Source organism: Odocoileus virginianus, chromosome 11 (assembly GCF_023699985.2).
Source record: "Odocoileus virginianus isolate 20LAN1187 ecotype Illinois chromosome 11, Ovbor_1.2, whole genome shotgun sequence".
NCBI classification, from domain to species: domain Eukaryota; kingdom Metazoa; phylum Chordata; class Mammalia; order Artiodactyla; family Cervidae; genus Odocoileus; species Odocoileus virginianus.
Genome location: NC_069684.1, coordinates 24,474,421 through 24,499,221, shown reverse-complemented (window position 1 = coordinate 24,499,221; position 24,801 = coordinate 24,474,421). Strand labels below are relative to the sequence as shown.

The 24,801-nt window shown below is 38.4% G+C and overlaps 2 protein-coding genes and 1 non-coding gene across 4 annotated transcripts; 2 read left to right on the top strand and 1 right to left on the bottom strand.

Moving 5' to 3' along the window:
- The first annotated feature begins 3,203 nt into the window (after positions 1 to 3,203).
- LOC139037621 (U6 spliceosomal RNA) lies at positions 3,204 to 3,310 on the top strand. Its single transcript, XR_011490496.1, has one exon. It is a non-coding gene; the product is annotated as a U6 spliceosomal RNA (small nuclear RNA).
- Positions 3,311 to 6,843: 3,533 nt separating this feature from the next.
- Positions 6,844 to 24,739, bottom strand: CENPL (centromere protein L). 2 transcript variants are annotated; one of them, XM_070474061.1, is made up of 6 exons: positions 24,191 to 24,739; positions 19,940 to 20,026; positions 17,586 to 17,762; positions 12,682 to 12,933; positions 8,766 to 9,308; positions 6,844 to 7,505 (listed from the first exon to the last, which is right to left on the bottom strand). In XM_070474061.1, the coding sequence occupies exons 3-6, from the start codon at positions 17,757 to 17,759 to the stop codon at positions 7,434 to 7,436; spliced, it is 1,041 nt and encodes a 346-aa protein (XP_070330162.1). In that variant the 5' UTR covers positions 17,760 to 17,762; positions 19,940 to 20,026; positions 24,191 to 24,739; the 3' UTR covers positions 6,844 to 7,433. The 2 variants fall into 2 exon arrangements, with proteins under 2 accessions (XP_070330162.1, XP_020757922.1); XM_020902263.2 differs by lacking the exon at positions 19,940 to 20,026 and having other exon boundaries at positions 24,191 to 24,735.
- Positions 15,082 to 15,624, top strand: LOC110142868 (small ribosomal subunit protein uS10-like). Its single transcript, XM_070474636.1, has 2 exons — positions 15,082 to 15,086; positions 15,279 to 15,624. The coding sequence occupies exons 1-2, from the start codon at positions 15,082 to 15,084 to the stop codon at positions 15,622 to 15,624; spliced, it is 351 nt and encodes a 116-aa protein (XP_070330737.1).
- Positions 24,740 to 24,801: the final 62 nt, after the last annotated feature.

Below are 24,801 nucleotides of genomic sequence, written 5' to 3'. Positions count from 1 at the left end.
GTCTGATAATCCTAACGTCTACCATGTCTGTTCCTTCAAATTGCTGTTTGTTTTTTATGATTTTCATTTTTGCCTTTTGGTATGCCTTGTAATTTTTTTCTTGATAGCCAGACATGATGAACCAGGTAAAAGAAATGGCTATTAATATAAAAGGGCTTTTAGTAATGTGGTAGTGAGGTACTGGGAGGAGGGAAGTGCTCTAGTCCTGTGCTTAGATCTCAGCCTTGTAGTGAGCCTATGCTTATGGACTGGGAACTTCACACAAGTCTCTCAGTTTTTTCTCCCCCCTGAGGTGGGAGAAAATGGCGAGAGTGTGCTAGTGTTAGATATTTCCCTTTCCCCAGGTCAGTTGGGCTCTGCATAACTCATCTCCCCTGAGGGCAGACTTTGTTAAGAAAAACCAAGCGCTCTGATGTATTTCAGAATGTTCTTTTTCCCTCCTCTCTACCAGAAATGTAAGAGAATTTTCCTCTGATATTTACTGTGGAAATCTGGTTGAGCTCCTGGAGGTAAATCTCACAATACTGTGAGGGCTCCCCTGTGACCAAGTCCCCCCGGAGTTTTTCTGAGGTTTTTCCACACGGAGGCTCCAGCAGCTCCATTATAATTCGGGTGTTCTGACCCAAGCACTGGATCCACACTGGTTTCTGATCATAGTTGCTGCTCCTGCAAGCCATGACTCCCTGTATTGGCCTGTCTGTCTCCCCAAAGTTGGGGCAGCTGTTTGTTCTGTCCTCCCACGTCTAACAGATCCAAAAATAGTTCATCTTTCCATCTGTTGATCTAATGACTAGTTAGGACAGAATGGCAACTTTCAAGATCCTTACATGCAGAAATGAAAACCAGAAGTGAAAGGTGTGGTTTTAAGTTAAAAAAATAATAAGTCATGAATCATCTCAATAGATGTAGAAAAATAATCTGACAAGATCCAACATCCATTCATAAACTAAAAAAAAAAACCTTCAGGGGGAATTCCCTGGTGGTACAGTGGCTAAGACTCCAAGTTTTCATTGCTGAAGGAATGGATTCAATCCCTGGTTGGGGAACTAAGATCCCACAAGCCATGCAGCAAGGCCAAAAAGAAAAAAAAAAACAACCCTGAAACAAAGTAGGAATAGAAAAGAACTTCTTTAACCTGATAAAGGGGATCTATGAAAAACCTAGAAGTCAACACAGATGTCCATCTACAAATGAACAGATAAAGAAGATATGGTACATGTATCAGTGGACTATTTACTCAGCATAAAAAATAATGAATTTTGAGTCAGTTTTAGTGAGGTGGCTGAACCTACAGCCTGTTATATAGAGTGAAGTCAGAAAGAGGAAAACAGGTATCATACATTAATACATGTATATGGAATCTAGAAAAATGGTATTGATGAACTTATTTACAGGGGAGAAGTGGAGATGCAGATGTAGAGAATGGACTTGTGGACACAGTGGGATGAATGGAGAAAGTAGTATCAACGTATATACACTATCATGTGTAAAACAGGTAGATGAGAAGTTCCTATAGAACACAGGGAGCGCAGCCAGGCACTCTGCTATGACCTAGAGGGGTGAGAATAGGGCGAAAGGAGGGAGGTTCAAGAGGGAGGGTATATATGTATAATTATGACTGATTTGCATTGTTGTGTGGCAGAAAATAACACAACACTGTAAAGCAATTTTCCTCCAATTAAAAAATATGTATTAAAAAAAGATGCAATGTCCACTGGTCAAATACAGCTATTCACTTAAATTAAAAAAATAGAAAAAAGAAAAAGAGAGAAACATACAGCTAACATCATATGTAACGGTGAAATACGCTTTCTCACTAAGATCAGGTACAAGATAAGACTGTGGACTGCCCTGGTGGGACACGGGTTGAGAATCCACTTGCCAATGCAGGTGACACAGGCTCAGGTTTATAGAGCAGCTAAGCTCATGCACCACAACTACTAAGCCCGCACTCGAGAGCCCTTAAGCTGCAACTACTAAAACCTGCAGCCCAGAGCCTGTGCTCCGCAACCCGGGCCTCCACCGCAGTGAGCAGCCTGCACACAACTAGAGCGAAGCCCCCGCACGGCAACAAAGACCCAGTGCAGCCAAAAGTAAATTTTAAAAAAGATAAGACTGTACATTCTCATCACTTCTATTTGCCATTGAACTGGCAATTCTATCCACAGCAATTTGGCAAGAAAAAGAACTAAAAAGCATCCAGATTGAAATTAAGAAGTAAAACTGTCATTATTCACAAAAGACATACTCATATATAGAAAATCTGAGGAAATTCACTGAAAAAACTACTAGAATAAACAAGTTCAGCAAGATCACAGGATACAAGAACAAGACACTAAATCAATTACATTTCTACACATTAGCAACAAACAATTCAAAATTGAAGTTAAGAAAACAATTCCATTCTCAATAGCACAAAGAAACAATTTAGAAATAAATTTAACAAAAAAGTGCAATACTTGGACACTGAAAATGATAAAACACTGTAGAATAAAATCTTGGGAAAAAAAAATCTTGAAAGGTTTAAATGAATGGAAAGGTAGCACATGCTCATAGGTTAGAAAACTTAGTACCATTATGATGGCAATGCTGTTCAAATTAATCTACAGATTCAAAGCTATTACTATCAAAATCCCAGCTTTTTTACAATGATTGACCAGGTGATCCTAAAATTCTTATGACAATGTAAAAAAACAAGAACCGACACAATCTTGGAAAAAGGACAAAGCTAGAAGACTCACCTTCTTGATTTCAACAGACTACAAAGCTACAGTGATCAAGACAGTGTGGTACTGGCATAGGGATTATTTAGATCAATGAAATAAGTGTGAGAGTCCAGAAATAAACCCAAACGTTTATGGCCAATTGATTTTTAAGAAAGGTAACAGACAATTCAATAGGAAAACAATAGTCTTTTCAGTAAATGGTACTGGAACAAATGAATATTCATATGCAAAATGATTAATTTGAATGCTTACTGCACACCATACATAAAAATTCAAAAGGTATTATAAATCTAAATTTAAGAGCCAAAGTTATAAAGTTCATATAAGAAAACATAGGAATAAATCTTTGGGACCTTGAACTAAGCAATGCTTTCTTAGATACCACACCTAAAGCACAAAACACAAAAGGAAAAAAAATTGACAAACTGGGATTCATCAAAATTTAAAACTTCTCCACTTCAAAAATAAATGAGTTCTGTGCTCGCTTCGGCAGCACATATACTAAAATTGGAACAATACAGAGAAGATTAGCATGGTCCCTGCGCAAGGATGACACGCAAATTCATGAAGCGTTCTATATTTTTTGGACTCTATGGGAGAAGACGAGGGTGGGATGATCTGAGAGAACAGCATCAAAACATAGATATTATCAAGTGTGAAACAGATCATCAGGCCAGGTTGGATGCATGAGACAAGTGCTCGAGGCTGGTGCACTGGCATGACCCAGAGGGATGGGATGGGGAGGGAGAGGGGATCGGGATGGGGAACACATGTAAATCCATGGCTGATTCATGTCAGTGTATGGCAAAAACCACTACAATAGTGTAAAGTAATTAGACTCCAACTACTAAAAATAAATGGAAAAATAAAAAATAAAAAATAAAATTATATAAAAAAAAAACAAAAATAAATGAGTTCTGTTATTTCCGATTCAAATTTAACATTATGGAGTTTCTACTAAACTGGATCTTATAATTCTGTTAAATTATACACTCATACACCGAAAATCTTGGTTTCTAACACTGTTATAATTACATATATTTTATTATGAACAGTGATAAAATAACAATGTTGTTGTTTAGTTGCTAAGTTATGTCCAACTGTGTCACCCCATGGATTGTAGCCTACCAGGCTCCTCCATCCATGGGATTTTCTGGGCAAGGATACTGGAGAGGGTTGCCATTTCCTTCTCCAGGGGATCTTCCCAACCCAGGGACTGAACACATGTCACCTGCATTGCAGGCGGATTCTTTACTGAGCCACCTGTGAATATTGGTATAACAATACTGATATTACTAATAAGGTAACTGAATGCAATTTAAGATTCCTTTGCTAGGAATCTTTTCCTCGGATATAGCCCACTCACAATGTATAGTCAAAATACAAGGATTCAGAGACTAAACTAATTCTTTGTATGTTTATGGCCTAAACATCACATAGTTAGGTTTGGTTTCAAGTTTTAAGGATTTTTTTCATTTTGATCTAATTTTGTTTTGTAATTATATAAAATACTTAGATGGTTCCAAACTATAAACAAGGAATATTCAGAAAACTTCTAAATTTATTCCTGTCCCCTCTCTACCCAGTTGGTTCCCCTCATCCCACTAGCAATCACTTTTACTAGTTTTTGGTTTATCCTTCCATTGTTTCTGAAAATGGAAGGAAATACACACACATATTCATATTCCCCACCCCATTCCTTCCATAAAAGCATACTATACACTCTGTCTTCATCTTGTTCTTTCACATAACTATATCCTAGAGATAACTCCATGGCAATATTAGCTATCTTCCTCAAACCCTTTTATAACTACATAGTAGTAATTCACTATGCAGACATATCATAATTTTATTCAATCAATCCCTCTCTGATGAGCATTTGGATTTTTTTTTTCAGTCTTGCTATCACATATACCGTTGTAGTAAATAGCCTCATTTCCACTTCAATTTGTATTTTTGCTAGTGAATTTTGGGGACAGAATCCCACAAGCGGGATTGCTAGCCAAAGGGTAAATCACACATAATTTTGCTAGATATTGCTAACTTCCCCATGAGGAGCATCATTTCCAGCAAACTTTTTCCCCTTTTCCACTCTTGGTTCCTACAACTCTTTCTCCATTATATCTTATAAAATCTTGTAAGATACAAATTGGGTCACACTAACTCTTCTGCTTAAAAGGTCAATGGCTCTCCATGGCATTTAGAATAAAATCCAGTTTCTTCACAGTACCAGTAAAAACTTAAATGATGTGGATCCCTCCTCTATCACTTAGAATTAGGTTTGGACTGTGAGCAAGAGAACCAAAGTAACAAAAGCTTAAACAAGACAGAAGTTCACATCTCTGATATGTAAGTCTGGAGAAAGACCATCCAAGAATGGCACTGGGGTTCAGCTTCAAGTTCTCAGGGGGACTTTCCTGGTGGAACAGATAAGAATCTGCCTTCCAGTGCAGGGGACTGGGATCCCTGGTTGGAAAACTAAGACCCTACACACCTCAGGGCAACTAAGCCCACATGCCACAACTAGGGAAGCCCTCACCACAACTAGAAAAGTTTGTGTGCTGCAATGAAGAGCCCACAGACCTCAACCAAGACCTAGCATGTGTGTATGTGTGCTCAGTCATTTCTGACTCTTTGCAACACCATGGAGTGCAGCCTGCCAGGCTCCTCTGTCCATGGAATTTTCCAGGCAAGAATACTGGAGTGGGTTGCCATTTTCTCCTCCAGGGGATCTTCCAGATCCAGAGATCAAACTCAGGTCTCCTGCATTGACAGGCAGATTCTTGACCACTGAGCCATCTGGGAAGGCCCAAGACCAAGCATAGCCAAAAAAAGTCCTCCTTCCAGGCCGCACTCTGCCATCCCGAGGACCTGACACTCACCCTAATAACCTAAAAAAAGCAGCTAGGGAACCAGTCATTATATGCATTCCAAACAGCAAAACTGGAAGAAAAATAAGAAAAGGGCAAGGGATGCATGCTGTTTATTAAGCTCCTAGAAGATCTATATGACACTTGCATTTTTATGCCATTGATCAGAACTTGGTCATTTGACTACACCTACCTGAGAAAAGCTAGAAAATGTCATCTTTATACTGGGCAGCCGCATGCCCAGGTGAAAACTGGGAGACATAACACCATGGCATAAGTAAGTCTCTGCTGCAATCTCTTTAGTTTCATCTCATGCCACTCCACCCATCCTCCCCACACTCCGACCACACAAACTTCCTTTATTCCTCAAAGAAGCCAAGTTCTTACCTTTCTCAAGGCCTTTGCTCTTGCGGTTTCACCTGTCTAGCACCCACTTCCTCAGATCTTCATACAGCTGGTCCTCTCTCATCATTTAGGACTCAGCTCAAGCGTCACCTCCCCAGAGACATTGTTTGACAACTGTATATAAAATAGGCCCCATCCCAGTCACTCTTCTTCTTATTGCACTGCTTTATTTATAGCATTTATCTGTACCTGAAATTATTTATTTTTTGCTTTCCTCTCCTTGAATATAATTTCTCTAAGACAGGGCTTTTTTTATCCTCACTACTAAATCTCTTATAATCCAATACAATTCTAAGTACAGAGAAGGAGCTTAATATTAGTTGAATTAAGGAATGTCTGACTGCAAAGCCCATGCTTGTTTCACTACCTCTGCTGTTCCTAGTATATGTGAAACAATACCCCATTCCAGAAGTTAGTCTTAGCTTTTTAATCACAGCCTATTATTTTTTCTTTCCAAGAAGATTTTTAAAAATTTTTTCTTAAGTTAAACAAAATTTTCCTCTGCTCAGTGAGTAAAAAGAAGTTTTAGACATAACATCTTATGCAAGTCTGTGTTGCATTATTTTGCAGTCTTCATCTGTAAAATGGAAGAGTAGGTTAAAATTAATTCACTTAATCTACAGATATTTTGTAAGCACTGTGCTAAAATAAAACTAAGGACATGAAAGTTACATAAAACAATCCCTGCCCTCAAGAGACTCACAGCTGTCTTTCAACTCTCTGATTTGTATGATTCCACATAGCCATTGTTGTAACCTTTATAGAGAAAAAGCCTATAACTTCCCATTCCTAGCACATTAAATAAAGGTTTGTCATCAAGACACTGATAAAGAAACACAAGATTTCATTTTAAAACTGAATATTTAATTCGACATTGCAATAAGAATTAAACAGTTAAAAACAGAAGGATATTAGAGGCTTAAAAAGGATAGCAACTTTAGTTTCCTATGGAGAGGATTTTGATTGCCAGTTGTCTACAGCAAAATGATGCTAGGAAAATGTCTGTAGAAGACAGAAAATCTCTCTGAATACAAGTCTAAAATGCTTAAAAATAGGGATTAAATGTTTTAAAGATGCAAACCAAAATATTCAGTTTTAGAGGTATTTGATTTGAATCCTAAAAAGTCTGACATAATAAACATATATTTGTGAGGAAGATGGCCAACAAATTAACAACTCCGCATAGTCTATAGAGACTACAATCCCAGACGATCATGACTATTACACAGTCACCTGGCTGTGGTTCATCCACTACCACCTTCTTTGTTCTTCTAGATCCTTCTTGGCTTTCACCTGGGTAACTCCAAGGCACTGTGAGGAAAACAGATGGATAGACGCCCATTTCTCCTGTAGTCCCTCTCAGCATAGCAATTAAGCAGACAGTCTGTGAGAAAAAGGTATTTAATCCACAACTTATAGTCCCCATAAGACCTCACTCAATTTGAAAAACCGCCAGTTCTGTCAAATACGCCAGCACTCCAATGAGGTATTTAGGACACAAAATCTGGGGAAAAAAAGACAATTAAAATTAAATTTTATTAAAATTAAATTAAAATACAATTAATTATAATAATGTAGTTTGATATTTAATAAATATTCCAGGCTTATTTTAAATTCCATATCTATAAACTAAGCTATGAATAGGAAACTAAACTATTGTTATTCTAAGCCAAACAGATTACTTAATAAAGATGCCTGACTTTACTAAATTTGTAACTATTAGTCAATGGTGCTTAGAAGTAATTAGATTAAGATTCTTATTTATCCTGGCTTCCACTGATTAGCTACCTACCTGCTTAAAGAGGGGGGGTGGGGGAAGGGTATCTATGAACCCCTTGGACTTATATATCTCCACTTTCTGGAAAGAGTTTCATAGCTTCCTTCTCAAAGGTATGTATGTGTGTCTAAGTTGCTTCAGCCGTGTCCGACTCTTTGCAACCCAATGGACTGTAGCCCTCCAGGTTCCTCTGTCCATGGGGTTTTCCAGGCAAGAATACTAGAGTGGGTTGCCATGTCCTCCTCCAGGGGATATTTCTGACCTAGAGATTGAACCCACGTCTCTTATATCTCCTACATTGGTAGGCTCTTTACCACTAGGTAAAGGCTCTTCACCACCTCTCAAAGGTATACACAATGCCAAAAATGTCTTGTAGAAACAAATCAGAGGCAGAAACTTAGTTAACACATTAATTTCAAACTTCTGAGAGGCAGTACAGTATTCCAGTTAAAAGTATATAAGCCTTTGAGTCAGATGCCTGGGTTTAAATTTCAACTCCACTTATTAGCTGTGTGATCCTTAGAGAGCCTACTTATCCTCGGTGCCACAATTTCCTCTTTACAACATATGCAAGCAGGTTGTAAACTGTTAGAAAACTAAATGGGACAATATGTATAAAAATGCTTAATAATGCTTGGCGCAGTTAGTGCTTGACAAATGTTAGCTATTATCATGGCATTATTTGAACCTAGGAACCACAATTACTGTCTTACATCATTAAGAGAGGTTCTTAGAATAGTCCAGATAAAACAGGGCCACCCTCATATTCACAGATGGATATGAACACACTATATAAAACAGTTTGAAAATATACTTATTAATAGAATGTGAGCATATGGAAGTAATATTTAAAAATATATAAGGACTTCATGAAATTGAATTCTGAGTATTCCAAAGTATTTCTTCAACGTGGAAAATATAATTGCTATGCATTCTGAAAACTATGCAGAAATAAGGAAAAATAACTAGATTTTAGTTCAAACTAACCTTTATTTTTCCATCAGTATGTGCTGAAGCTACAGATGTTGAAACACGAACCAATCTTGTGGCTGATAAATGAATTTTGAAATGCCTATGGAAATGTGAATACAGGCAGTCCATGAACAAGTCAACTTCCTCCTGGGTAACTTCCCCAGGTGTTTTGTGAACACTGTCCCATAAAGCTTTTGCATCTTCCGGATGTATGGCATAAGAAATGTCCAGACTATGAGGGCTACAGGGTACAGACCAAAGTAATTCAGTAGTGGCCATATAATGGTCCATTTTGCATGCAGTCCACATAGCAGCCATCCAGGAAAGATTAAATGCATTGACTGCTAAGGGACGGAAGTAACAGTCAAAAGTTTTCTGAAACCAGGTTCCAATTATAGCTGTATTAGTCTCTGCACCATTTGCAAGGAATAAGGGTAGACAGGTGAAATCTTCTGAAACAGTCTCCAGAAGACTGTCTCCAAATACACAGCAGAACCAACCAGTCCACAACACTTTCTCTTCTTTGTGCTCAGATGGCAATTGAGATTTTGACAAAATCTATGAAGGAAAATCAAACAGGTTCATTAAATTCAAAAGTACATTTATTTTGGACTTCACAGAATAATTCCAGTGGTTAAGAATCCACCTGCCAATGCACAGGACAAGGGTTGGATCCTTGGCCAGGGTAGATTTCACATGCCTTGGGGCAACTAATCCCATGAGCCACAACCACTGGACCTGTGCCCTGGAGCCCATGCTCTGCAACAAGAGAAGCCACAAAATGAAAAGCCCTCATACTGCCAAATAGAGAATAACCCCAACTCGCCAAAACTAGAGAAAGCCTTCACAGGCAACAAAGATCCTCGTACAGCAACGTAGCCAAAAATAAATAAATAAACTAAAAAACAAAAGTACATTGACTCCTAAATTACATCTTCTCATCATTAATTAGTATAGTACATTTAAAAATAAGAAGATACGATGAATTAATATTACCTGCCAAAAACCACACAGAGAATTGTCTCCCTAATCATTATTAGGGTTTATTTTCAAGTTAATTGACCTTTCTCCTAATACTCTGATTAGGACAAGGTATATGGCAAGATCTTGGTGCAACCAAATGCAAAATAAGGAATATCAATAAGGTATAATCAGGAACAGTATCCCCCCCCCAAAAAAATCTCAACCTGAGAAGGGACTGAAAAGTAAAAGGCCTGTAAAAAAGGGACTGAAAAAGTAAAAGTAAAAATTCCAATGTGCTGGAATTATTCCACTGGGAAAGATGTCACTATTTCCTAAGGCAGCTCTGTCTATCCACTTAAAATGCTCTTTTGTGTGTTAAGCCCCATAGTTTCCAACAACTGGGCCTACTTTTTTCCTTACATGCATATAGATCAAATCTAATCTAATCTCTCTTCTACAGAAAAAGCCCTGCAAATATTTGATGGTCTCTTTCATATGCTGCAAAGGTCAATATCACCAGTTTCTTCAACCATTCTTCCTATGACATACGTTCAAGTGCTCACATTATTTGGACACACTTCTCTGAAAACCTTTGGCACAGGAGTCATTCGTAAGTGAACGTAAATACTTCAAAAATGTCTGATTACAGAACTGTTACCACCTTTAATCTGTATTATACTCCTACTAATCTAACCTTAGATTGAAGTAGTTTTCTGGTTTTTAGTTGAAAATGTTACATAAATTAGCCCTACATACTCATTTTTGTTGTGAATAAGTAAATCCCCCACCCCCCACAACTCATATTAAGGCAATAAATGTATACCTATTAAAATTTTAATCTCTTTAAATTTGACCCACTGTGCCAATCCATTCAGACCTTCTAGAATCTTGATTATATTTTCCAGTAGATTGACTAACCCCTCAAATGTCAAATCTGTAAATTATATAACAAACATACCTTGCAGATAGTTATAGAAGTTTTAAATGAAGTTCAACCAGGACAAGGTGAAGATCACAGCCCTATATTATATCCCTTTAGAGACAATCATGGTCAATTACTTTGACCATTCTCCTCCTTGCTCAAAAAGTTATAAGACTTTCAAATACTTTAAAGTCCAGATATAGTATGTCTATCATATTTTCATAATCTAAAAGTCCTATAACTCTGTCAAGAAACAGATTTAATTTGAAAACTATCAGGATACTACACTAGGAATTCAAGAGGTCATTTCTATTTCTCACAAGAATATTTGTTTGCTTGATGACATGCAAACCATGTAACTTCTTAAGGCATCAACTGCTTTACTTGACAGAGACTGCTAATTATCTACCCAGTATCTATTTTTCCTTCCACAATAATACAGAGATTTTACTTGGGCTGGCAAAGTACCTACTAAAAAAAATTTCTAGTCTCCCTTCCAACTGGGATGTAAAGAGAAGTTACTATTGGCTCTCAGCAAGTCTCATTCAAAATTTACTCAGTAGCAGGCAACCCATCTGCCCTTCCCATCCTCCTCCTCCTCCTTGCCTTGAACTTACATATATTTAGAACTCCAGGAGCCAATTTAGATTACAGTGAGACCATAAGCATGGAAGCCATGCACCAAGGATGATAGAGAAGACAGAAGGAGCTTAGATTATTAATAATTTCATGAAGCATTTATCAGCCTTGAAAAGCTTGCCTCTGGACACTTTTTTGCAAGATAACTAAACCTCTATCATCTTTAATTCACTGTTATTTAGACTTTCTGTTATATGCACCTGAACCTAATCCCAATAATCCTGAAATCCTTGCCAATACCATAATCTATACCAGGGGTCAGCAAACCTTTTCTGTAGAGGGTCAGATAGAAAGTAAATACTTTAGGCTTTGCAAGCTATATGGTCTCTGTAGCAACTACTCAACTCCGCTGTTGTAACACAAAAGCAGCCATAGACTACGAAAACGAATGGGGATCTATTTCAAGAAAACATAACTTACAAAGCCAAGCAGCAGGCTATATCTGGGCTTCAGGTCATAGTTTGCTGACCCCTAATCAAACAAACAAAATTTCAACTGTTTCAGAACTTACCAATGACTAAAATGAGTTAATTCAGCTGAAACAGAAGTAGCAGGCATAAATAATAAATCTGGTTTCTTAATAAAACAAAGGATAGTCATACTATTTTTATACACTACATATAGGAAGGAATGTAAATGTTATATTTCTAAGAGTAATCTGATATGATATATCTACTTCTAGGATTTTAATCCCAGTAAAAACCATAGAAATATACAGATAAATTTACAAAAATGCAAAATTTACATTTAGTTACTCAAAATGACATGAGTTAACTAGTTACAGTGCAGATTATTAGTTTAAAAAAAAAAAGCCATAATCATATTGCAAAACTGTGGACAATATGGTCATGATTTCAATAGATACAAATAGCCAAACAGACGTATCTAGGTTCATGATGGAGTCTGCAGTTTTCTTACAATATCTTTGCCTAGTTTTGGTATTAGGGTAATACTGGCCTTCCCCTTAGGAAGTGTTACCTCTGCTTCTAGCCTCTGAAAAAGTTAGTAGGAAACTGGTATAACCTCGTCTCTAAATGTTGAGTGGAATTCACCAGTGAACCCATCCAGACCTGTTGCTTTCTGTTTTGGAAGGTTATTAATTATTGACTCCATTTCTTTACTAGGCCTAGGTCTATTCAGATTGTCTACTGCCAAACAGATGTATACCAAAATGTTATCCTGTGGTTTTTAACTTTGTACTTAAATATTTAAGTTTTCTTAAAAGAAACATGGTTATATTGAAAAAGGAAAAATCTAATTGTTATAATTTGATCAAACAAGATATAACATAGGTTATAAATCACACACTTGAGAATTTTAAAAACAGTAAGAATATAGTACAATTTCTAAACCAAAACAATGCACATTCTTTTCTCCTAGGAAGCAAGTATGGCTTTCACGATATACCTGGACAAGAAACGCTTCAGGATCTCTTTGTGTTCCTTTCACTCCCATGAGAGTAGAGAAAATCACTTTGATGTTGAAGTCATCTCCCACTTCCACAGCAAGTCCTTTCTGCTTTTCAGCAGCAATAAATGCATTCAGAAGTTTAGAGTACTCTTTGAAATTAGTATAGGAGAATTTATATAACGGAGTTAAACTATATAAAGTCCATTGTTTATGCAGAAGGAATGCAAACTTTTGAGGATCAACATCTTCCTAAAAAAAATCAAGACAAAAGAAGTCAGAGAATGAGGAAACAGGGGATTCCCTGGCCGTCCAGTGGCTGAGAACCTGCCTCGCAATACAGCGGACACCAGTTCAGTCCGGGAAGATTCCACATGCCTCAGAGCAACTAAGCTCCTGTGCTAGTGCAGTCATAAACAAATAAATAAAATTTTAAAAAAAGAATTTGGAAACTAAAAACTTATCACAGTATTTTAAGTATTTAATACAGATCTATTACTGGGTACCTGATCTTCGCATTCCAGTCAAACGGAGTTTGTAGGACTCTTTGAAGATCTTTGAACAGACTTTTCCATCTGCTGTGCCTTCCCTTTTTGATGTTCTTCCCAGAGTGTTTACAGGACATGGTCCTTTCCTTTCTTCAGGTCTCTGCCCGAATGTCACTCAAGAGGGCACCCTATCCAAAGCAGCACCTGCATCCATTCCAACTGTGTCACTCTATATCTCCTTAATATGTCTTTTTTTTTTCTTCCCACAGCATTATCTGACATTATGTACTTGTCTATATTTTTGGAATCACAGGTACCATCAAAAACAAAATAGTTCATTTGTACTGGCCCTGTGGCATTGTTGAGGGTCTTCACATACACCCCCATATAAGCTCCTAGTTTTATCCTGAATTGAAATTTTCAATAGAATCCATAATTCCTGATATAGTCTCACAGTTCCACCTCTCTTTTAGAACTTTCAACACAGATGTCCACTTGACAAAAACATTTGTCCTGACTGAAGTACTCACAGAAAAGTTATAAATCTTTTTTCTTATTACTATCAAAAGATTTGGGGCAAAAAAGGTTGGGGGGAGATTCCCTGGCAGTCCAGTGGTTAGGACTTGGTGCTCTCACTGCAGGGGCCCAGGTTCAACCTCTGGTTAGGGAACTATGATCCCACAAGCCTACTGGTGCAACCAAAGAAAGATTTGGCAAAATTATCTGTATCACATAGAGAAAAGGAAACACTGAACTGGACATTCCATTCTTGAATTTATATACAATCTCTGTTTTCTGGTTAAAAGCTATCACTTTCATTACCAGGACTAGGAATTTTTAAGGAAGTTTTCATAAAGAAGCAAAAATTTTCCCATATCCCAAAAGATACTAGACCTACAACAGAAAAAAGAAAACAAAGTTATAAGGAAGGTGTGGGTGACTGATTGGTCAGACTTCTTGCTAACTGACTCAGAAGCATCCATCAAACTTGTATTCACTAGGACTTTATTTCATGCTTCAATAAAATTACAAATCATGAATGTTATATATAAGATTTAGGGTTTTTACAGATCACCAGCCCAGGTTGGGTACATGAGACAAGTGCTCGGGCCTAGTGCACTGGGAAGACCCAGAGGGATCGGGTGGAGAGGGAGGTGGGAGGGGGGACCGGGATGGGGAATACATGTAAATCCATGGCTAATTCATTTCAATGTATAACAAAAACTACTGTAATGATGTAAAGTAATTAGCCTCCAACTAATAAAAAAATAAAAAAATAAAAAAAAATTAAAAAATTAAAAAAAAAAAAAGATTTAGGGTTTTTAATGAATGATCAAAATAGCATATTGCCACTAGACAAATCTGGGACAATATAAACACCAAAATAATTTAGTAAGGAATTATAAAAATTAAAAAAAAAAAAACAGGAATTCATAAGAATGAAATCAGAATACTCCCTAACACCACACACAAAAATAAACTCAAAATGGATTAAAGACCTAAATGTAAGACCAATCACAAAGGGGAAAACACAGCAAGAACTCTCTGACATAAATCACATAAACATCTTTTTTGATCCACCTCCTGGAATAATTAAAGTAAAAACAAAAATAAACAAATGGGACCTAATTAAACTTAAAAAGCTTTTGCACAGCAAAGACAACCATAAATGAGATGAAAAGACAACCCTCAGGAGAAAATATCTGCGAACAAAGCAACTGACATGGGATTAATCTCCAAAATATACAAACAGTTCATGAAGCTCAATATTAAAATAAAAAAGCCACCCAATCAAAAATGGGCAGAAGACCTAAATAGACATTTCTCCAAAGAAGATATACAGATGGCCAAGAGACACATGAAAAGATGCTCAGTATCACTAATTATTAGAGAAATGCAGAACAAAACTACAATGAGGTATCACCTCACACTGGTCAGAATAGTCGTCATCAAAAAAATCTCTAAGCATCAAATGTTGACTCTGAGGAAGACACGGCTGCCACTGCAGCAGAGCCCTCGCCACCTGCCCCTGCTCATGACTCACCACTGTTTGCTCTTGTGGACGAACAAGTCCGTCAGGAAGCTGCACCACAGCCATGGCCTTTAAAGGCACCAGCAAGATCCTGTGGAGCCAGAGGTGGCCATTCACTGGATTAGGATTACCCTCACCAGTTGCAGCCTGAAGTCTCTAGAGAAGGAATGTGCCTACCTGATCAGAGGCATGAAGGAAAAGAATCTCAAAGTGAAAGGACCTCTTCGGATGCCTACCAAGACTCTGAGAATAACTACGAGGAAAACTCCTTGTGGTGAAGGTTCTAAGACTTGGGATCAATTCCAGACGAGGATCCACAAGCGACTCACTGACCTGCACAGTCCCTGTGAGATTGTCAAGAAGATCACTTCCGTCAGCATTGAGCCAAGAGTCGAGGTGGAAGTCACCACTGCTGATGCCTAAATCAAACTTTTTAATAAACTGATAATCAGTTGTTAAAAATAAATAAATAAATAAATGCTGGAGAGAGTGTGGACAAAAGGAAACCCTCTAGCACTACTGGTGGGAATGTAAATTCATACAACTACTATGCAGAACAGTATGGAGAGTCCTTAAAAAAACTAAAAACAGAACTACCATATGACCCAGCAATCCCATTCCTGGGCATATATCCTGAGAAAACCATACTTCAAAAAGACCCAAAGTTCACTGCAGCACAGTTTACAATAGTCAGAACATGGAAGCGACCTAAATGTCCACTGACAAACAAACAAAGATGTAGTACGTATATATAATGGAATACTATTCAGCCATAAAAAAGAATGAAATCAGGTCATCTGTAGAGACATGGATGGACCTAGCGTCTGTCATACAGACTGAAGTAAATAAGAGGGAAAAAAATAAATATTGTATACTAATGAAGGTATGTGGAATCTAGAAAAACGGTACAGATGTTATATGCAGGGCAGGAGTAGAGATGCAGACATAGGGAAAGGACATGTGGACATGGCGGGGAGGGGCAGCTGGGATGAACTGGGAGACTGGGACTGCATACGTGCACTACCAGGTACAAAAGAGACACCGCGTGGGAACCTACTGAGCAGCACAGGGAGCTCAGCTCAGTGCTCTGTGGTGACCGAGAGGGCTGGGCTGGGCTGGGGGGAGGCCTAAGAGGAGGTGGAGATACATATACACACACACACATAGCTGATTCACTTTGTTGTACAGCAGAAACTAACAACATTGTAAAGCAATTATACCCCAGTAAAAAAATAAATTTTAAATGATAAATAAACAAGATTTAATGAATCCATACTGATAAATGGATAAATAAATGGAATAGAAATGAGAATGGCCTAAAATATAATACCAAAAGCTAGCTGGAAAATACAGAGCAAATAGAGATGGAAAACCATTATTTTGCAACCAACATGATAAAGATGGAATTAGGCAACTCTACTCAATGCTCTGTAAAGACCTAAATGGGAAGGAAATCCAAAAAAGAGGGGACATATGTATATATATAGCTGATTCACTTTGCTGTACTACAGAAACTAACACAATGCTATAAAGCAACTTTATACTCCAATTTATACTCCAATAAATACTAATTTTAAAAAGATAACCAGTAAGACTGAAAAAATTAAAACATAAATAAAAACTAAGATAAATAATTTTTAAAAATAGGATCAAGCAAAAAACATCAATGGATAAGGGATGTTAAGTTTAAGGTGAAATTTTGACAAGGCACAAGATATATGTATTATCTTAAAGTGTCTCCCCACAGACTGCTTATTAGTTGCAGGGGGATAAAACAGTAATTTTGGGGCAACATTTTCTAACGGTGTGATCAAAATTAACATCACCTATGTGCTATCAGGTGTTACTCCCCCAAAAAGGACACAACAGCACCTATACAATATTCCAGTGAGCGATACATAACTTCAGTCTAATCTTGAGAAAACATCAGACAAATACAATACTCCTCATTTTGTATTGCTTCCCTGGTGGCGCAGACAGTAAAGAATCCATCTACAATGTGGGAGACCTGGGTTCCATCCCTGGGTTGGGAAGATCCCCTGGAGGAGGGCCTGGCAACCCACTCCAGTACCCAATACAAAATGAGGGACATTCTATTTAAAAAAGGAAGAGGAGGAAACATATTCTTCAAAACTGTCAGTGTCATAAAACAGAAATATTGTGGAAACATTCCAACATAAGGAAGTTAAAAAACATATGGCACTGACAGCACAAATAATTGTTTTAACCATTTCTCATTTATTACTTGAGTAAGAAGACACTAAAAGTATCTTTTAGTAACAAATATTTACTATATATATATAATAAATAGTAACAAAAATTTAAATGTTTTGTTCACAGACATTCTCAGTTACTGGTAACACAAAGGAACACAAAAAACATACCTGCAGTTGTGAACCCTGGGGGATTTTCCTTCTCGGTGGAGTTGCGATAAATGAAGTCTGCTTCCTGACTGATTCTAATCGTTTCTGCAGAGGGGTGGCGCCTATAAAGAAATCTTTAAGCCTTGAGGAAGCATCTTGTCTACGAGTCAATTCTGGTGTATCATAAGAATCCATGGTCTGCATAAAAAGAAATAAAACCAGAATTCCAAACACTTAAGAAGTTAATTCATGTTCGTAGTTTCACTGATTCTTCTCCCTACTGTAAAGGAATTCTTTCTCTCTCCCTCTCTCTCTCTGCCTCAAGTTTGGCTTTTTAACCAAGTCCTGTATTTCTCATTGGCTAACAGGCTATCTTCATGAACATCTTACTGATACCTCAAACACAGTATGTTCAAAACTAAATTCAACTCCTTCCATTCTCCTCCTAAAAGTTAACTGGTCCATTTTCAAATTCCTGTCAATTTTCTAAGTTAATTTAAATTTGGTTAAGTAGTCTCCCACTTCTACTTTTTAACACACAGTCATCACGCATATTCTTTTGCATTTTTTTCTTCCTCAGTTTCCCCATTCAATCCCAGAGCTACTTCCTTAACCGGGTGTTATTACCACAATCAAGCATTCCATATCTGAGGGCAATCCACTTTTCAGAAATGGCACTTTTAAAATAATGAAAAAACAAAAAAACAAAACAAACAAAAAGAAACGACACTTTATTATTAGTCACCTGTACAAACACTTTACAGTAGTAAGAAAAATTCTCCTCTTCTGCTGGGTTCTCTTTATTCCATAATTCAGCTTGTTCTTACCCTTCTCATAGACATAAACACATTCTCATCTTCATGTGTCTGCCTATCAACTATATTCCCTATCTCAGGTGTTCTTTTTCCATTCCATCTCCATTAAGAATATGTTTGAATTTAATCCCCTTTCAAATAGCATGGTTTTATTAGCCACCCCCCCCCCCCAGAAGACCTATATTACACACTTCTGTCTGTGTCTGTATCAGTGGCTCATTCCTGGAAGCAGGGTACATGTGTGTATAGAAGGAGGTCTCAGGGGTAAATATTTTGAAAGAGCCCCAAAGCCTTCTAGATGAGTCTAACAAAATCCCTCAAGAATGTTCTGCAAAGTCTTTGAGATTAATAATACACCAGCCCATCCTCAGGGGTCAGTGGTCAAGAATCCACTTGCCAATGCAGGAGACACAGGCTCAATCCCTGGATCAGGAAGATCCCTTGGACAAGGAAATGGCAACCCACTCCAGTACTCTTTCCCGGGAAATCCTATGGACAGAGAAGCCTGGTGGGCTACAGTCCTTGGGGTCACAGTGAGTCAGACACGATTTAGCAACTAAACCAGCCCATACAAGCTCTCTTTGATCACCTAGTCTATACCACTAATTCTGGCCCAAATTCATTTACTTCCTTGTATTATATTTTTGGTGTGCATTTCCTCTTTTCCCAGTAAGACTAAACTACTTTGAAACTGTGCTCTTTGTATTTCTCTTGTATAATTTCCCTACTATAATGCTGAATACTCTTTGTTAAGGAAGTATTTGTTTAATTGAAACGAACTATTTCACAGAACCCCGAAACTGAAAGGAGTTATGATTTAAAAGTTATAAAAATTATTCCCAAGTACTGGCACAGTTGCACTTCCCCGGTGGCTAGTGGTAAAGAATCCACCTACTAATGCAAGACATGAGGGTTAGGAAAATCCCATGAAGGAGGGCACGGCACCCTACTCCAGTATTCTTGCCTGGATAATCCCATGGAGCCTGGTGTCCTACAGTCCATGGGGCCACAAGAGTTGGACTCTTAGCAATTAAACTACAATTGGCATGGTTACCCTTTTAAAATTTTTTTCACAAGAGTTATTACTATATTTAAATTTCATCAGGTCAAAGTATGACACACTCTATTGTCCTGCACAAAACTCCATACATAAATTAAATACATAGTTCTCAAAGCTCAGATAATGCCCAGAGCAAGAGCATATACAATTTAAACAGCAGCTACTGTAAAGCAGTCTAGCTTTAAATTTGTACAGAATTTTCTATTCAAAAGGGAATTTAATCAATATCACTTACAGAGAATGTTTTCTTTTTCAAATTTGTTATTTGGAATAATTGCTAACATTTATTGAGTATTCATCATGTGCCAGGTACTTTTCTAAACACTTCAACAATCCTATGAGGTAAGTTATTATATTCCCAGCTGACAGATGGAAAAACAAAGAAATTAACTTTCTAACTTCCTAAAGTTACAAAGTAACTTCCCAAAGTCATGCAGTTAAAAATGCAAAAGCCAGAATTTAAATGCAGACAGTCTTAACACCAGAGTGGGTGCTCTTACCTCATTGTTTCACACCACTTTTCAGTAGGCATCAATTTCAAGCCAAAATAAGCCCAACTAAATTTGACTCCTCTTGAAAGAGAAATGCTATAAATTCCAAAAAAAAATTAAAGTCTATCTAGGTGAGAGAAAACTGGAGATACCAACAGAACATTTCACATAAGGACGGGCATGATAAAGGACAGAAACAGCAGGGACCTAACAGAAGCAGAGAGGATTAAGCGGGGATGGCAAGAAAACAGAGAAGAACTATACAAAAAAGGTCTTAATGATCCCAGATAACCGCAACGGTGCGGGTGTCTAGAGCCAGACAACCTGGAGTGTGAAGTGATGTGGGCCTTAGGAAGCATTACTGCAAACAAAGCAAGAGGAGGTGATGGAATTCCAGTTGAGCTATTTCAAATCCTTAAAAATGATGCTTTTACAGTGCTGCACTCAATAGGTCAGCAAATTTGGAAAACTCAGTAGTGGCCATAGGACTGGAAAAGGTCAGTTCTCATTCCAATCCTAAAGAAGGGCAAGGCCAAAAAATGTTCAAACTACCATACAATTGAGCTCATTTCACATGCTAGTAAGATGATGTCAAAATCTTTCGAGCTAGGTTTCAACAGTACATGAAGGCAGAGGAACAAGAGATCAAATTGCCAACATTCACTGGATCACAGAGAAAGCAAGGGAATTCCATAAAAACATCTACTTCTGTATCACTGACTACGCTAAAGCCTTTGTGTGTATCACAACAAACTGTGGAAAATTCTTAAAAAGATGGGAACACAAGACCACCTTACCTGTCTCCTGAGAAACCTGTATGTGGGTCAAGAAGCAACAATTAGAACAAGACATGGAACAAAGGACAGGTTCAGAATTGGGAAAGAAGTACAACAAGGCTATATATTGTCACCCTGCTTAAAGTCTGTGCAGAGTACATCATGGGAAATGCAGGCTGGATGAATCCCAAGCTGGAATCAAGATTACCTGGAGAAATATCAACAATCTCAGATATGCAGATGATACCACTCTAACGGCAAAAAGTGAAAGGGAACTAAAAAGTCTCTTAATGAGGGTGAAAGACCAGAGTGAAAAAAGCTGGCTTAAAACTCAACATTCAAAAAACTAAAATCATGGTATCTGGTCCCATTATTTCACGGCAAATAGAAGGGTAAAAAGTGAAAGCAGTGACAGATTTCTTGGACTCCAAAACCACTGCAGACCGTGACTGCAAACATGAAATTAAAGATACTCTTTGGACGAAGTGTATTACACCTAGACAGTGTATTAAAAAGCAGAGACATCGCTTGGCCAACAAAAGTCCGTTTAGTGAAAGCTATGCTTTTTTCAGTAGTAATGTATGGATGTGAGAGTTGGACCATAAAAAAGGCTGAGCGCCAAAGAACTGACGTTTTCGAACTGTGGTGCTGGAGAAGACTTTGAGAGTCCCTTGGATGGCAGGGAGATCAAAAGGGTCAACCCTAAAGCAAATCAACCTTGAATATTCATTGGAAGAACTGATACTGAAGCTGAAGTTCCAATATTTTGGCCACCTGATTCAAAGAGCCAACTCAACAGAAAAGACCCCAATGCTGGGAAAGATTGAAGGCTAAAGGAGAAGGGCATGGCAGAGGATGAGATGGTTAGATAGCATCACTGACACAGTGGACATGAATCTGAGCAAACTCCAGGAGACAAGGGCAGAGGAGCCTGGCATGCTGTAGTCCATGGGGTGGCAGAGTCAAACACGACTTAGCAACTAAACAACAACAAAAGGGAGAGAAAGACTACTAGCTTAAAGGATTGGTTTTGAGAAAACATTTCCCTTGAGCATTTAATACTACAGTTATGTGAAATAGCCAAATCCATGCATTAAAGATCAGAAAATGATTTGTATCTATTTTATTTTCTCATTCCCTCAACAATGAGTATTTTTTGCCCTGTCTGATAATTAAAGAGATTAAAAATATATCTTGATTCAATATTTTACTGTCCTAATATTCTTCCAACTATAAGGAGAGAGGTCCTTTTACTTGCTTTCTAAAGTCAATCCATCAACTGATATTCTCAATCTCCATATTCCTTCACATCCCCCTTAGGCACAATCTTCCATGGTTATTTCAAACCTCTATCATCTCTTACCTCTATTCCACAGGATACTTTTCTTCCACTGCTGAGCATATTTTCATATTCCTAACACTAAAAATTTTTTGTTTAAAACCTATTCATCTCATTCCTTTTGAGACCAATTTCCTGGAATTGTGGTATACAACTATTGCCTCCATTTACTAATAAATATTTTACTAGATATCTTCAGCAATCTCTTATGTATCTATCACTATAAAGACACTGCAATTTGAAGATTACCACTGCCCTTTGAAGACTGTCAACAATGTTTTTGTGAAAATCGTGGACAATCACTGGGTCATCAAGTTTGCTCATCGTTATTCCTCTAAACTTTCTGCTATCTTGTTCTTTTCAAACACTCAACTATTTCTCCTCCTTGTTTCTTATAGTTTCTTGTGATTCATTTGCTGACTCCTTCGCTTCCTCCAGTTACAACAACTGGTGTCTCCCCAAACCCTGAAATCACTTGTTTTCCATAAGGAAATATTCATTCAATATGTGACTCCTCTGGTCTCATACATTTGCAGCGGCATTTCCAATTTCCTGTAAAACACTGAACTTCTGTGTCCTCGAACTCATTAAGGTCAAAGCTAAACATTATTCCACGACCAATCTTTCCTCTCCAACTACCCTGTTTCTCAGTAACAGTTCCAATTCTTCCTTCTCATTTTTCTCCCTGCCCATTAAAATACACCTTAGTCATCTTTTACTCTTCACTCAAGTTTTACATCCAAATTACCATAAAATTCTGACATATTTCTTAAAAATATACTTATTAGCCCTCTCAAATCACCTTCACTTCCATTCTTAATTTTAGCCACTTATTCCCAACCCAAGCCCCCTTTCCCCAACCCAACCCTTTCCCCAACCCAAGACTAGTTTTTCCACAGACACCTCTTTTACCTTGTCATTACCTTACTTGAGATCCTGTAACAATTCCCACACATGTAAATAAATGGAGTCAGAACTCTCTGTCTGGGCTTCAAGGCACTACCTTATCTGATCATAGTATCTGACCCTATTCGGGTTCACTCTTTACTGCTTTAGTTCTCACCCCAAGATCCATGGACAAACGGTCTTTCCAAAACCTAACAGCCCTCTAAGGTTGGATGCAAAATGTTTCATGCACGTGTAACTGGTAGGAGAGGGGGGGTGAAGAAAGGTCTTGCAGAGGATGCTTTAAAAGGTTAAGAACCTCCGCCCCACACCCAAACACCTGTCCCCAGCCTAGACAGCTCAGCAGGAGGCTGCTCACCCCTCCTGCCTGTCTGCCTCTACTCCTGACTTTTTGATTCAACCTACAACCAGTTAAGGCTACTTCTCTACACCCATTTATTTGACCAAATCCTAGAGGTTTCAAATCCTCAGGAGAAACTTCTCCCATTCAATTCCTCTTCCACTTGCAATTCAGAACACACAATTACAACTCAGTTGTTTTTCCTGTGGTTAAGTCCCCTTACTTAAATCACCTTTGTACCTTACCAGCAACACTTAAGTCCAATCGTCCCAACACCAATGTATTAACCAAACCCAAGCTTGCTCCGCTCTGCTCGCCACAAGACAGGTCAATTATTCAGAGATGAGGTGTCCAGGGAAGCCAATTATTTTCCAATAAAGAAAATACATTTTCTTTATTTTATGACTTTATTCAGAAAGCCAGTTGACCAAGAAGATGGTAGACTAACATCTCAAAATGACCATCTTATCTGGCGCTAGATGCCAGTTCTTTTATAGATCAGCAATGGGAGGAGGTGAGGAAACAAAGTAAAAAGGCCATTAATCTTGAAAGTATCTCCTAGAAGAACAAGCCTGAGGCAGGGGATGTGCTTAATTTCTTCCAGTCATCTACAGGCAGGTAGGGTTCTAAACCAAGGCACTTTAATAACAGGCAGAGGTGCAGAATTCTGAGGCAGGCCACTATGTATTATAATAACAAAAGCAACTAAAAGCAAGTCAAAGAAACAGTTTCAACACGGAGTCAGAATTGGCCTTACCCTGCAACAAATGCTTAGCCCAGAGCTAAGCAGGCCCTGTGAAACGCACTTGAGTAGCCAAGTATTGTAAGGGTAACGACCACACGACAGGGCAAAACACAGAGTTTACTGCTATGGCTGAACCAATAACAAAGCATCTTACCAATAAAATGCTGTGACGACGCTGTCACCCATTCCCTTCACGAATCATTCTTCAAGCCGGGATCCAAAACTACATCGAAACTGAAATCCCTCGAAGTAAAAAAGCCGCCAAAAGGACAGCAAAGAGAAAGTCCAGAGGAACCCCTGGCCCTCCCAAATTCCCTCTTCCTCCACCACAAGACGCTTCAAGACCGACGCAAACGGGCCCAGCAAGAAGACCTCCGCTCCCAAAGACGCCAGGCCAGCTCGGCACTTCAAGCCGGAAGGGATATATCCGCTGCCTCAACCACCAGCTCCGCGACCCTCGCTCCTAAGGAGTCTGCTTCAGCCCGCGGAGGGAAAGGGCAAGGGACAATGTGTCCCACCTCGCCCCTCGGCACTTGAGCCCTCAGGGGCCAACACCAGCTCGGAAATCCCGCCTTTGAGAAGCGGCAACTTGGCGGTCAGCCGCCTCCTCCGTTTAAAATCGTTTCCCGACTCGCTCTGCGGGCGGACGCAGAACGTCTCCGCGGCGCCGATTCCAAGTATGAGAAGCTAATGAAGCAACTGCGGTCGCCATTTTAACTGAGGGCATGGGAACGATCTAACTGTTACCGTCTATTTCCCTACTCT

Excerpts from the sequence above, each read along its gene's own strand:
- CENPL (XM_070474061.1), bottom strand. The coding sequence starts at position 17,759 with ATGGATTCTTATGATACACCAGAATTGACTCGTAGACAAGATGCTTCC. Across the intron at positions 12,934-17,585 it reads CCCAGGGTTCACAACTGCAG|GAAGATGTTGATCCTCAAAA; the intron begins GTATGTTTTTTG and ends GATTTTTTTTAG. Across the intron at positions 9,309-12,681 it reads CTGAAGCGTTTCTTGTCCAG|ATTTTGTCAAAATCTCAATT; the intron begins GTATATCGTGAA and ends TTTCCTTCATAG.